This window comes from Carcharhinus amblyrhynchos, chromosome 18 (assembly GCF_965287045.1).
Source record: "Carcharhinus amblyrhynchos chromosome 18, sCarAmb.v2.hapA, whole genome shotgun sequence".
Taxonomy (NCBI): Eukaryota; Metazoa; Chordata; class Chondrichthyes; order Carcharhiniformes; family Carcharhinidae; genus Carcharhinus; species Carcharhinus amblyrhynchos.
Genome location: NC_137341.1, coordinates 3,123,825 through 3,137,595, shown reverse-complemented (window position 1 = coordinate 3,137,595; position 13,771 = coordinate 3,123,825). Strand labels below are relative to the sequence as shown.

At 48.0% G+C, this 13,771-nt stretch overlaps 1 protein-coding gene across 1 annotated transcript in view; it reads right to left on the bottom strand.

Annotated features, from left to right (window-relative positions):
- Nucleotides 1-3,885, bottom strand: part of gsg1l (gsg1-like) — a 248,084-nt gene extending 244,199 nt beyond the window's left edge. The window contains exon 1 of the mRNA XM_080206057.1: nt 3,591-3,885. Within this exon, the coding sequence (XP_080062183.1) occupies nt 3,591-3,885 (295 nt within the window). The remainder of the gene's footprint in view (nt 1-3,590) is intronic.
- Between the last annotated feature and the right edge of the window lie 9,886 nt (nt 3,886-13,771).

Genomic DNA, 13,771 nt, shown 5'->3' with positions numbered 1-13,771 from the left:
GATTGCCACGGCGTGTGGGATGGAAAATTTCCAGCCCCCATCTCCACCTTGCACAGGATGAATGCCAACGTACCGACACTTTCTCCAAACCCCCTCCCCCCCAAATTGACCATGACCCGAACATGAAGCCACTGTTACCAAAAGAGTCACAGGCCTCCTCTTCTCCACGATTTACCAGCTCATAGTCCTCCAATTCCAAAGAGCTTGCTTCTAACCACTTCCCAAGAAACAGCACCACCCTGGTAGACCTTTTATCTCAGTCTGTTACTGCCCCACTGAATAGATTTTTTCCTGACTTTGACTATTGGAAGGAAACTGAAGCACCCACAGAAAACCCATGCAGACACGAGAAGAATGTGCAAACTCCACACAGAGAGTGACCCCAGGCCGGAATTGAACCCGGGTCACTGGCGCTCTAAGGACGCAGTGCTATCCACTGTGCCACCGTACCACCAAGGGACAAGGCTGGGCATTGCTCCAGCGGGCAGTTCCCCCTCAGCGACATCTTCCAATGCCCTCTGTCACTTCAACCTCCACTTTCCTGGCTCTAACCATCTCCTCTTCACTACGGACAGCCCAATATTTGTACACTTCCATCGCCACCAGGATAGTCTCTCAGCTCTCTGCTTCCTGTTTGACAAGAGGTCCAACCAATTTCCATTGGCCAATACTTGAGTGAACTTGTTCTCTAACCACAAGTTCTCCGAAATCTCATCTCACCCCCTTCAAATAAAAAGGTGTTGATATGACATATCTGTGTGCAAGCTACCTAAATTTGCCGTTTTGTGACTCCATCCCTGATTTTCTAAGGCTCCTTGATGTCACACTCACTCCACATACCTCTGAAATTCAGGTCTTTTGTCCATCTTTGGATCAAAGCCATAAGGAGGCCTGGAAATGACTGGTTCAGGCAGTACCCAAAGTGGGCATCAAAGAGTAAGTGCCACTCAATAGCATGGTCAGAGACCCCCACTAATTGCTTTGCTGATGTTTGAGACTAGACTAATGGGACTTTAGTTGTACAATTTGAATCATAGAAACCCTACAGTGCAGAAAGAGGCCCTTCGGCCCATCGAGTCTGCACCGAACACAATCCCACCCAGGTCCTACCCCCATATCAGACCCACAAACGTACGCATCCCTGGATACGAAGGGGCAATTTCTTAGCACGGCCAATCAAACTAACCCAGACATCTTTGGACTGTGGGAGGAAACCGGAGCACCCGGAGGAAACCCATGGAGACACGAGGAGAATGTGCAAACTCCACACACAGTGACCCCAGCCGGGAATCGAACCCAGGACCCTGGAGCTGTGAAGCAGCAGTGCTAACCCACTGTGCTACCGTGCCGCCCAATTTGGATTGGGTCTGTGGACACAACTGTTGGAATTTTAGCAACCCGCCCGTCACGGGAATCGGAGCAGGCGAGGGGGTGGACAACGGAAAGGTCCATTGACCTCGAGTGGGATTTTACAATGAGCGAGGCTGTAAAATGTCGCCCATCATGTCTGAACATTACACTTGGCCAGGGAGGTGCCAGTGTTGTAGCTTGACTGGAACAGCTTGTTTATAGGGGTATACTAATCTCTGATGAACAAGTCTTTAGCCAGTATGCTTTCACAGCCTTTTCTGTGTCCAATGCACTCAGCAATTTCTTGATACGATATGAAATGTATTTTTAAGGCTGAATGGTGTCAATAAATTGTCCCTGAATTGGATCTCCCTTAATGTGGCATACATATAATTCCCTAAATTTCCACCCCCTTTATTGTGGAGTCCACTAGAGGTCAACAAAAACCTTGATGAAAGACTTGAATGAGGCACTGAGTGTTAAAATGGGCGGCACGGGCTTGTCGGGCCAAAGGGCCTGTTTCCTCTGCTGTGCTGTTCTTTGTATTGAATTGGTTCAAGACTGGTTGGTGCAATGGACCGAATGGCCTACTTGCATAGGGATTCTAAGAAGACAGACTTCAGTGTGGGTGGCGCCTCAGGAGGAGGATCGTCCACTCGGCATTTCTGGTCAAAGATGATCGCAAATGCTTCACCCTTGTCTTTGACACTCGCGTCCTGGTCCACCATCATTCAGGATGGGAATGTTTGCAGAGTGCCCTTCTCCTCCTTCCCTTCATTTTTCACCACTATAAAAATGGACTCTCTCCAATAGAAAAGCTCTCTCTGTCCCAGGCAAGAACAGAAGACTGTTCTAAGACCCTTGTCAGACCCCACTCGGAGTACTGTGCGCAGTTCTGGTCGCCTCACTACAGGAAGGATGTGGAAGCTATTGAGAGGGTGCAGAGGAGATTTACAAGGATGTTGCCTGGATTGGGAGGCATGCCTTATGAGGATAGGTTGAGGGAGCTGGGACTCTTCTCCCTGGAGAGACGAAGGTTGAGAGGCGACCTGATAGAGGTTTATAAAATGTTGAGAGATATAGATAGGGTGGATTCTCAGAGGCTATTTCCCAGGGCTGAAATGGTCGCTGCGAGAGGACACAGGTTTAAGGTGCTGGGGAGCAGGTACAGAGGAGATGTCAGGGGTAAGTTTTTCACTCAGAGGGTGGTGAGTGAGTGGAATCAGCTGCTGTCAATGGTGGTGGAGGCGAACTCGCTGGGGTCTTTTAAAAGACTTCTGGATGAGTATATGGGATTTAATGGGATAGAGAGTTATAGATAGGCTTGGTAGGTATGGATATGATCGGTGCAACTTGTGGGCTGAAGGGCCTGTTTGTGCTGGAGTGTTCTATGTCGAACAAAATCATTAATTCACCTTTCAAACAATGTGAGCACAACAAGTGGGAAATCACTCCTCCAGTGAGGGAAGTGGGAGAATGTCAGGAGTGTAGCGGTCTCAGGTTAAATGAAAAGTCCTAGTGCTTTGTACAAGATTTTTGTTTTAAACCTGAATTTAATTTCTAAAGGAAGACGGGAGGTGCAAAAAAAATTCTAAACCCCAGGGTCCACAGTCGAACTGAAACATCAAATTAACAGAACAAATCTTACTGTTCTGCTCCCACTTTCTGCCAATTGAATCAACCGTTCACAGGGGAACCCACTTCGCCAAGGCACCTCTGCCAACACAAGCAGCTGTAATTCAGTCGCCTGGGTCAAGATTAATAGCATTAATTATTAATAAATCACCACTTTCCGCACAGAATGTGCACTGGCCAACTCCACCGATAAATATCCCCCAGCCCAGGGATGCAGCAGGGTGGGTATAAAAGTTCAGGGCTCCCTCTCCAAGTTTACACTGCCCAAGAGCTGGAAATGTTGCAATTGGAAACAGGGGCAGATTTAATCTTGGAGGGGGTGCTCTCTCTCTCTCTCCGTCCTGCTGAAAATTCCCTGGGAAGAACACTCTCTCTCTCCTACTTCCACATGTAACCTTCACCATTCCGTATCAATTTTCAGACACACACACACACAGAGCCAGGATAAAGAGGGTGCATTAAATAGACTTATTAGCAAAAAAATTTGTAGCCAAAAAAAAGAAGAGAAAGGTGGGGAGTGGGTGGGAATTTTGGAATAAAGGCTAACACAGGCTTGGCAGGGACTGGCCAGCGAGCAAACAGCGACTGCTTCTGAGCACACTCACCGGTACCACTGATGTTCTCCTCGCAGGAGTACCAGATTCCCGTGTGGAAGTAGCGGAAGACAAATTTCTCATCGCCCGTGTCCCAGCTGTACTGGTGGGCTCTGGAGAGGTTGGCGGTGCCGCTGCTGTTCAGGTCGATGCAGTTGGATCGGGTCTCCCGGTTGCAGGTGGGTTTGGGCACTTTCTGGGTGCCCTCGCACCAGTAGGTGGTGACGAAAGCGGTGGTGGAGAACACCAGAGCCACCGAGTTCAAGCCCACCGCCAGCACCGCTCTGCATTTTCGGCTGGTCTTCATCGTGGCATCGAGTCCCGGGTGACTTTCCTGCCCCCACCACCACCACCAGCACCCCGCGTCTTGGCAGACAGAACCTCTCCCCTCAATAAACTGCTCCTTCCTGCCTGCATTAGAGAATTTATAGATAGATAGATAATAAAGAAAAAACAAAAATCCCCCTTGGAAACTCACTGTCCTCTCCCTTTTATATCTCTGCTCGTCTTCGGGGTGAGGGGCAGGTACCTGTCCCAGATTGAATGAGGTGAGCAGACAGGGGAGGGGTAGGGGTAGGGGTGGGAGAAATGCTGTGTACACGTCTGTCTGGCTGGGTTCACCGCAGCTGCCTCAACACTGGGGCCAGTGCCCCCCCCCTCTGACAGGCACCTGCCGCTGTTCACCAACACCCTTCCCTCAAACTCCGAGCCTGCTGTCCAAAGTGCTCACTGTGTCTCCAGCACACACACACTTTCCCCCAAGATCTATCATCCCTCTGCTGTGTGAATGCATAAGCTTGTGTGTGTGTGTGTCAGCTTCCCCCCCAATCCTCTGTTCAACTCAGAGTGGAGAGGACCAGACACACAGCGTTTGCTGAGAGAGGGAATGATTTGCTAAATAACCCTCTAGTCCATAAGAAAATCATTTGATGTAAACAGGGGAGGGGAAATATAGAAACAGAGTACATACATCTGTAGAAAAAAAATCAGCTTTTTTTTTTAAAGAACAGGATCACAGGATTGTCCCAGTGCAGGAGGAGGCCATTTGGCCCATCAGGTCTGCACCAGCTCTCCAAAGCAGCATCCTGACTTTAGCACACTCCCCCCCCCCCCCAACCTACTGTTTTTATTCAGATAATCATCTAATGCCCTCTTCCGATGCCTCCACCCAACCCGCACCCACCACACTCCCAGGCAACGCGTTCCAGTCCCCAGCCACTCGCTGTGTGGAGAAGTTTATTCCCTCACAACTTATTTTCAAAGAACAACGCAGCACAGGAAACAGGCCCTTCGGCCCAACAAGCCCGCGCCGCCCATTTTAACGTTCAGTGAACGCCTCATTCCAATCCTCCTCCTACCTGTGACTTTTCCCTTTCTAAAATGTTAAAAACTAAAGAAAAGCCTTTTAATCCATGCACATTTGTCACCACTGAACAAAAACTGCTCTCTGGCAGGTTTGAAGAAACTTGCACGTCGCTATGTCAGAAGTGACACTAATAATCCCTTTGAGCTGGAGAGACCCAAAGTTCAAAGAGAACTGTACAAAGGCCACCTGGTTGCCCAACTGGAGTCTATTCATTTGTTAGGACAATGGACCCCACAAACCTATTTTCGATGGTTTTGAGATGGGAATCACCTGCCACGAACCTTCAGCTGGTGGAATCAGTTTGTAGAATCATAGAACCCTACAGTGCAGAAAGAGGCCCTTCAGCCCATCGAGTCTGCACCGAACACAATCCCACCCAGGCCCTACCCCCATATCCCTACATATTATACCCACTAATCCCTCTAACCTACACATCCCTGGACACTAAGGGACAATTTTTTAGCATGGCCAATCAACCTAACCCACACATCTTTGGACTGTGGGAGGAAACCGGAGCACCCGGAGGAAACCCACGCAGACACGAGGAGAATGTGCAAACTCCACACAGAGTGACCCGAGCCGGGAATCGAACCCAGGACCCCGGAGCTGTGAAGTAGCAGTGCTAACCACTGTGCTACCATGCTGCCCTGATGTATTGTATTGTCTCTGTTGCACACTAAGCTTTCTGTTTTACCACTGGCAACATCCCAGTTAAAGTGGCCTCATTGAATACCTCGCCCCCATATGCACCAGTCCAGCTGCAGCATTTGTACCATTGCCTACAAGATCGGGGTGGCATGGTGGCACAGTGGTTAGCACTGCTGCCTCACAGCGCCGGGGACCTGGGTTCAATTCCGGCACCGGGTCACTGTCTGTGCAGAGTTTGCATGTTCTCCCCATATCTGCATGGGTTTCCTCTGGGTGCTCCCGTTTCTTCCCACAGTCCAAAGATGTGCAAGTTAGGTGAGTCCTATCTCATCGTGGATAGTCAACTTAACTGAAAAACTCAATGATACAGCATCAATGTGCAAATGTCTGTGAAGGAATATCTTATTGGACTTTGATTCTGGTCTCTTGAGACAGGTGAAACAATATTTATTTTCTCTGAACTGTAAATTTTTCTTCTCTCTGTCCCTCTTTTATTGTATGAACACAAAGGAGGCACCATTGCTACCCGACTCCCAAAGGAATAAACTAACCCTCTGAGTTCGTCCTATCTCACATTCCAGAAAATTGGATCAGACCAAAACCAAACAGGAAGAACATCGCAACACCTTTTAGCATGGGTGGTGATACGAGAAATCAGCGTGGTTTAAATTAACTGCCCTCTTGTACCCAACAGAAATTGCGAGCCAAATCCACTAATCGTACAGTGCAGAAGGAGGCCACTTGGCCCATTGAGTCTGCATCCAGACCCTATCCCCATAACCTCATGCATTTACTCTAGCCATCCCTCCTGACACTAAGGGGCAATTTAGCATGGCTAATCCAACTAACCTGCACATCTTTGGACTGTGGGAGGAAACCGGTGCACCCAGAGGAAACCCACGCAGACACTAGGAGAATGTGCAACCTCTACACAGACAGTGACCCGAGCCGGGAATCGAACCCGGGGTGCCAGGCACTGAGAGGCAGCAGTGCTAACCACCTCAGATTCACGTTTTGGAATCTGACCAGGGTTCAAATTAAGATGAGTCAAATCTGATTGTAAAAAAGTCATTTGGAAGCTCAGGGCAAACAACTGGTGCCTGGATGGAATTCTAAAACACAGTAATTTACCACAGCAAATTCCTTTTCCCTAACCTTTGATGCCACAGATATGAGTCAAGCAAGGAGATCTGACCAGTGAAATATTAGCATCCCTTAACACAGAGCAGCTGAGTGCTGTAGCTAAGGAGTTACAGTTACAATTAACCAGTAAAGGTGAAGGGAAGTGAACTGATTCAGTTGTTGGGAGAACATTAGGACCTCATATTCAACAGTATGATTATAGAGCTCAACCGTGACTCTGAATCCCCTCCCTGCCGGGTGGCACAGTGGTTAGCACTGCTGCCCCACAGCGCCAGGGACTTGGGTTCGATTCCCAGCTTGGTCACTGTCCATGTGGACTCTCTACGTTCTCCCCGTGTTTACTCCCAGTGCTCCGGTTTTCTCCTACAATCCAAAAGATTTGCTAGTTAGATGCATTTGTCAGACTAAATTCTCCCTCAGTGTACCCGAACAGACGGAGTGTGACGACTAGGGGATTTTCACAGTAACTTCATTGCAGTGTTAACGTAAGCCTATACGTGACTAATAAATAAAACTTTAACTTCAAGTTCAAGCTGGAAAATTTCCCAATACAGCTGGAATTCCAAGACAGAGAGCGTAAGGGAAAGAGAGACAGAGAGAAAGAGAGTGAGCGCGAGAGAGAGAGAGAGAGCGTCCAAGGGAAAAAGAGTGAGAGTGCAAAGAGAGGAGAGAGAGAGTGCAAGGGAAAGAGAGGAGAGAGAGAGAGAGAGAGAGAGCACGCGCGCGCAAGGGAAAGAGAGGAGAGAGAGAGAAAGAGAGAGAGAGCAAGGGAAAGAGAGGAGAGAGAGAGAGAAAGAGAGCGTAAGGGAAAGAGAGGAGAGAGAGAGAAAAAGAGAGAGCAAGGGAAAGAGAGGAAGAAAGGGAGAGAGGATTCCAGTTCCAAAAATTGAAAGTAGATTTAGCAGCTCAAAGAGAGAGGGCTGGAAGCAATGGGGGGGGGGAAATCTCTCTTTACCCAGTAGCACCCTCTATCTCACTAACCCAGAACAACTCTGAGGCCTCAAGTACACTCGATTCATTCCCAAATTTGAGGCAGTGACGGAGAATCCTTTTTGGCTACTTTTGAGAGAATAGCAGGATACTAAACTGGTCACCAGGTAGCTGGAGATTTTTAATTCAAGGACAATTATCCAGGAGAGGCCAGGAAGTTTATTCAGCGCTGATTCCTGCCGTGTCCATGCATTATAAACAGAACAGGAGTTTTATCCTTAGTGCTAATGCATTAGTCCCAGAAGCAGCTTGCTCACAATTCCTGAACACCCTGGAGAATCCCACATAAGCCTACATGGGGTTCAGATGGCTGATGCATATCCGTTTGACCAATGGATAATGTTCCTAAGAAGCCCATACACCAATGGAGGGCTGGATGAGTGGAATTTTAAAATTGATGAACCTGCAGACACACTCGGAAGAGGAGTAGAGATTTCTTACGGGTGGGATACAGCACTCACTGCAGACAGCTACCATCTCAACCATGCACCTGGAAATTCAGGCAGACTCTTTCCAAAATATTCCCACAAAGCAAAGATAGGGAAACCCACCCCCCTTCTCCCAGTGACCCAAAAAGGGAACCACAAAATTGGGTCAAAGAGTCCACTTCTAACCCAAAAGGAGAACATTAGAAATAGGAGGAGTAGGCCATCTAGCCCTTCGAGCCTGCCCCGCCATTCAATAAGATCATGGCTGATCTGAAGTGGATCAGTTCCACTTTCCCGCTTTCTCCCCATAACCCTTAATTCCCCTGTCTGTCAGAAACCTATCTACCCGTGACTTAAATATATTTAGCGAGGTAGCCTCCACCACTCCAACGGGCAGAGAATTCCAGAGATTCACCACCCTTTGAGTGAAGAAGTTCCTCCTCAACTCCGATCTAAACTGCACCCCTCTTATTTTGAGGCTGTGTCCTCTAGTCCTGCTATCCTTTCTGAGCGGGAAGAATCTCCCTACCTCTACCCTATCCATCCCTTTCATTATCTTATACGTCTCTATAAGATCCCCCCTCATCCTTCTAAACTCCGACGAGTACAGACCCAGTCTATTCAATCTCTCTTTGTAAGCTAACTGAGACTGGGATGTGTTCTCATTGTAATAAAATGAACCATTCCAGGACTGGAGACTGCAGGAATGGCCTTGTGGTATTATCGCTAGACTATTAGTCCAGAAAATGGTTTGGGGACAAGGGTTCAAATCCCGCCATGACAGTTGTTGGAATGTGAATTCAATAAAAATATCTGGAATTAAGTAACTACTGATGACCGTGAAACCATTGTCCAAAAAACCCATCTGGTTCACTGATATCCTCCAAGGAAGGAATCTGCCATCCTTTCCTGGTCTGGCCTACATCTGACTCCAGAGCCACAGCAATATGTGGAATCTGTCAGTCTAACAGGGCTCTACAAGAGTAATTTCCCAAAGATTACCATTGGTTGCTACAGCAGAACAAGCAGCGACCCTGGCTACAGAAGTCTACCCTTTGGAGAACAGGGCGGCACGGTAGCACAGTGATTAGCACTGCTGCTTCACAGTTCTGGGGTCCTGGGTTCACTTCCCGGCTCGGGTCACTGACTGTGTGGAGCTTGCACATTCTCCTCATGTCTGTGTGGGTTTCCTCCCACAGTCCAAAGATGTGCGGGTTAGGTTGATTGGCCAGGCTAAAATTGCCCCTTAGTGTCCAGGGATGTGTCGGTTAGAGGGGTTAGTGGGTAAAATATGTCGGGATATTGGGGATAGGGTCCGGGTGGGATTGTGTCCGGTGCAGACTCGACGGGCCGAAGGGCCTCTTTCTGCACTGTCGGGTTCTATGATTTCTATGGCAGTGTGTGTGTCTGAGACAGGCAAACTCCCAGAGAGCTCTGGAGTTTCATCCTTTCAGGAAAAGTGTCCCCATACACATTCCACAACATGAGCGATGTGACAAAGCGAGAGACAGAAAACAGGAGACTATAGGTCAGCTAGCCTATCATCTGATATAGAAAACAAGACAGAATTCCTACAGCACAGAAGGAGGCCATTTGACCCATGTCTTCACCCTGCTAATCCCACCCCCCAACCTACATATTTTGGGACACTAAGACTCAATTTTAGCCTGGCCAATCAACCTAACCCGCACATCTTTGGACTGTGGGAGGAAACCCACGCAGACACGAGGAGAATGTGCAAACTCCACACAGACAGTGACCCGAGCCGGGAATCGAACCCGGGTCCCTGGCGCTGTGAGGCAGTAGTGCGAACCACTGTGCTGCCGTGCTGCGTACTGGAAGCTATTATTAAAGATGCTATAAGCAAGGCAGTTGGAAAAAAAATATCAACACAATCAGGCAGAATCAATGTGGTTTTGTGAAAGGGAAATCATATTTAACCAACTTATTGGAGTTCTTTGAGGGAGTCACATGGATCAAGGGGAAAAGGTGGATGTACTGTACTTACATTTTCAGAAGATATTGAAGATTATTGTGTAAAATAAAAGCTCATAGCGTTGGGTAACATATTGGCAGGGATTCAAGATTAATTAGCTAACAGCAAATAGAGATGGCATAAATGGGTCATTTTGTAGTTGGCAGGTTACTCTAAGTGATGTGCTACAGGGATCAGTTCTGGGGCCTGAACTTTATACAATATTTTATTTTTATATATATAGATATAGATATATATCCTGCATAAAGGCACAGAAAGTATCGTTGCTACATTTCAATGCAACACAAGATAGGTCGGAAAGTAAATTGTGAAGAGATGACAAGAGCGTACAAAGGGATGTAGATAGATTGTGAGTGGGTAAAATTCTGGCAAATATGTGAATTAATCCATTTTGATATCAAGGACAAAAAAAAGTCTGAATGAGGAGAATATGCAGAGCTCTGAGATGCAGAGGGATCTGGGTGTCCTAGTGCATGAATCGCAAAAGGCTAATACACAGGTACAGCAAGCAATTAGGAAAGCCAATAGAATGGTGTCATTTATTGTGAAGGGAATTGAATACAAAAGCAGAGATGTTATGCTCCAGTTGTACAGGGCACTGATGAGACCATTTCTGGGGTATTGTGTACAGAATTGCTCTCCTCACTGAAGGAAAGATGTAACCGCATTAGAAGCAGTTCAGAGAAGTTTTATTTGGCAAATACAGGAATAGGCAGGTGGTCTTATAAGGAAAGCTTGGGTTTGTATCCACTGGAGTTTAGAAGAGTAAGAGGCAGTTTGACCAAAACATTTAAAATCCAGAGGGATATGGACAGGGTGGATATGGAGGGGATATTCCCTCTTGAATCTAGAGCCACGGGTCACGATCTAAAAATAAGCGGTCACTCAATTGAGACAGAGATGAGGAGAATTCTATTCTCTCAGAGGATTGAGTGTCTTTGGAATTCTCTTCCTCAAAGGCAATGGGAGCAGAGTCTCTGAATGTTTTTAATAGATTCTTGATTAACAAGGGGGTTAAATGTTATTGGGGTGGTCAGGAATATGGGGTTAAGGTTACAATCACATCAGCCATGATCTTATTGAATGGGGAAGCAGGCTTGAAGGGCCCGCTCCTCGTTTATATGTACATCTAAACCTATCCCCAGAGTCCTCCCTGAAGACCAAAGCGTTGATAAGGAGCGGCACGGTGACACTGTGGTAAGCGCTGTTGCCTCACATTACCAGGGATCTGGGTTCGATTCCCGGCTCGGGTCACTGAGTGTGGAGTCTGCATGTTCTCCCCATGTCTGCGTGGGTTTCCTCTGTGTGCTCCGGTTTCTCCCCCCAGTCTGAAAGATGTGCTGGGTAGATACATTGGCCACACTAATTCTTCCTCAGTCTATCCAAACAGGCACAGGAATGTGGCAATTAGGGGATTTTCACACAATCATAGAAACCCTATGTTGCAGGAGGCAGCCATTCGGCCCATCGAGTCAGTACTGACAACAATCCCATCCAGGCCCTATCGCCGTAACCCCACATACTTACCCAGCTAATCCCTCTCACCTCCACATCCCAGGACACAAAGGGGCAATTTAACACGGCCAATGTACCTAACCAGCACACCTTCAGAATGTGGGAGGAAACCGGAGCACCTGGAGGAAACCCACGCAGACATGGGGAGAATGTGCAAACTCCGCACAGACAGTGACCCAAGTCAGGAATCGAATCCAAGTCCCTGGCGCTTTGAGGCAGCAGGACTAACCACTGTGCTGCCCAAAGTAACTTCACTGCAGTGTTAATGTAAGCCTACTTGTGACACTAATAAACTAAACAGCGGAGTTGGAGGAGGAGCTGGGTTTACACCCTTGCTACAGTGTGACCCTGCTTCAGACCCTGTCACAGTGGGAGTCAGTGGCAGGAACTCATGTCCTCCCTGCGGTGACCTGACCGGCAACAAGGTCAGCAGAAGGAAAAGAAGCCACTGCCAACCAACAGAAATTGACAGAGATCAGAGGCCCAAATAGGTGACATAGCACCATAAACACACAGAGGAGGGAGGCTCCTTGAACGTAGCAAGACCACAGCCAGCTGCAGGAGGTAAAAGAAGGGCCAACAGAATTTGAATTAAACCATCAGAATACCCCCCAAACTATCCAGGAGCAAGAGAGATCTCAGAGCAGGGAACGAGAGAGCCAGGGAGATGTGGTCAGGAAGGCGAATGGGATGCTGGCCTTCATAGCGAGGGGGATTGAATATAAAAGTAGGGAGGTCTTGCTGCAGCTGTATAGGGCACTGGTGAGGCCGCAGCTGGAGTACTGTGTGCAGTTTTGGTCGCCGTACTTACGCAAGGATATTTTGGCCTTGGAGGGAGTGCAGAGGAGGTTTACTCGGCTGATACTGGAGTTGAGGGGGTTGAGCTATGAGGAGAGGCTGAATAAACTAGGCTTGTACTCGTTAGAGTTTAGAAGAATGAGGGGAGATCTCATTGAGACATATAAGATGATGAATGGGATGGATAGGATAGAGGTGGAGAGACTCTTCCCGCTCAGAAAGGACAGTAGGACTAGGGGGCACAGCCTCAAGATAAAGGGGGGGCGGTTTAGAACGGAGTTGAGGAGGAACTTCTTCACTCAAAGGGTGGTGAATCTCTGGAATTCTCTGCCCGTTGAAGTGGTGGAGGCTGCCTCGCTAAATATTTTTAAGACGCGGGTTGATGGGTTTAGAACATAGAACATAGAACACTACAGCACAAACAGGCCCTTCGGCCCACAAGTTGCGCCGATCACATCATCACCTACCAACCTACAGACCTATCTATAACCCTCAATCTCATTAAACCCCATATACTCATCCAGGAGTCTTTTAAAAGACCCCAGCGAGTTCGCCTCCACCACCACTGACGGCAGCCGATTCCATTCACTCACCACCCTCTGAGTGAAAAACTTACCCCTAACATCACTTCTGAACCTCCCTCCCCGCACCTTAAATCTGTGTCCTCTCGTAGCGACCATTTCAACCCGGGGAAATAGCCTCTGAGAGTCCACCCTATCTATTCCTCTCAACATTTTGTAAACTTCTATCAGGATAAGTTCTATCTGATAAGAGAGGGGATTAAGGGTTATGGGGAGAGGGCGGGAATGTGGAACTGAGCCACGACAGATCAGCCGTGATCTTACTGAATGGCGGGGCAGGCTCGAAGGGCCAGATGGCCTACTCCTGCTCCTATTTCTTATGTTCTTATGTTCTTATAAAGAACCTGAATCCACGAAGCCAGGAAAAGTAAAGGTTCAGGAATTCTTGCAAGTATGGCTGTTGGGAACTTTGCTTCCAATATCAAAATCAGACAAATGGAGCTCCCAGGCCAACGAACAAATAGAAAATGAAAGAACTTCTCCCGGTTCCAAAGCCACGGGGAGCAGGTGCTGGAGCTAGAGCTGCATCTCCACTAGAGGGCAGCGGCACTCCAGGAGATATGGAACAATTAGCCAGCCTTCCGAGTCCCAGAGCCTGGACTGAGTAGCCATTGATTGGTTGGCCACTAGTTTGTGGTAAATATAAATTGGGACCAGGGAAGATCCCAAATTGGCCCCAAAACGCCTTGCTTAATTGAAAAGCCAAATCGGAGGTATAACGAGAGCTG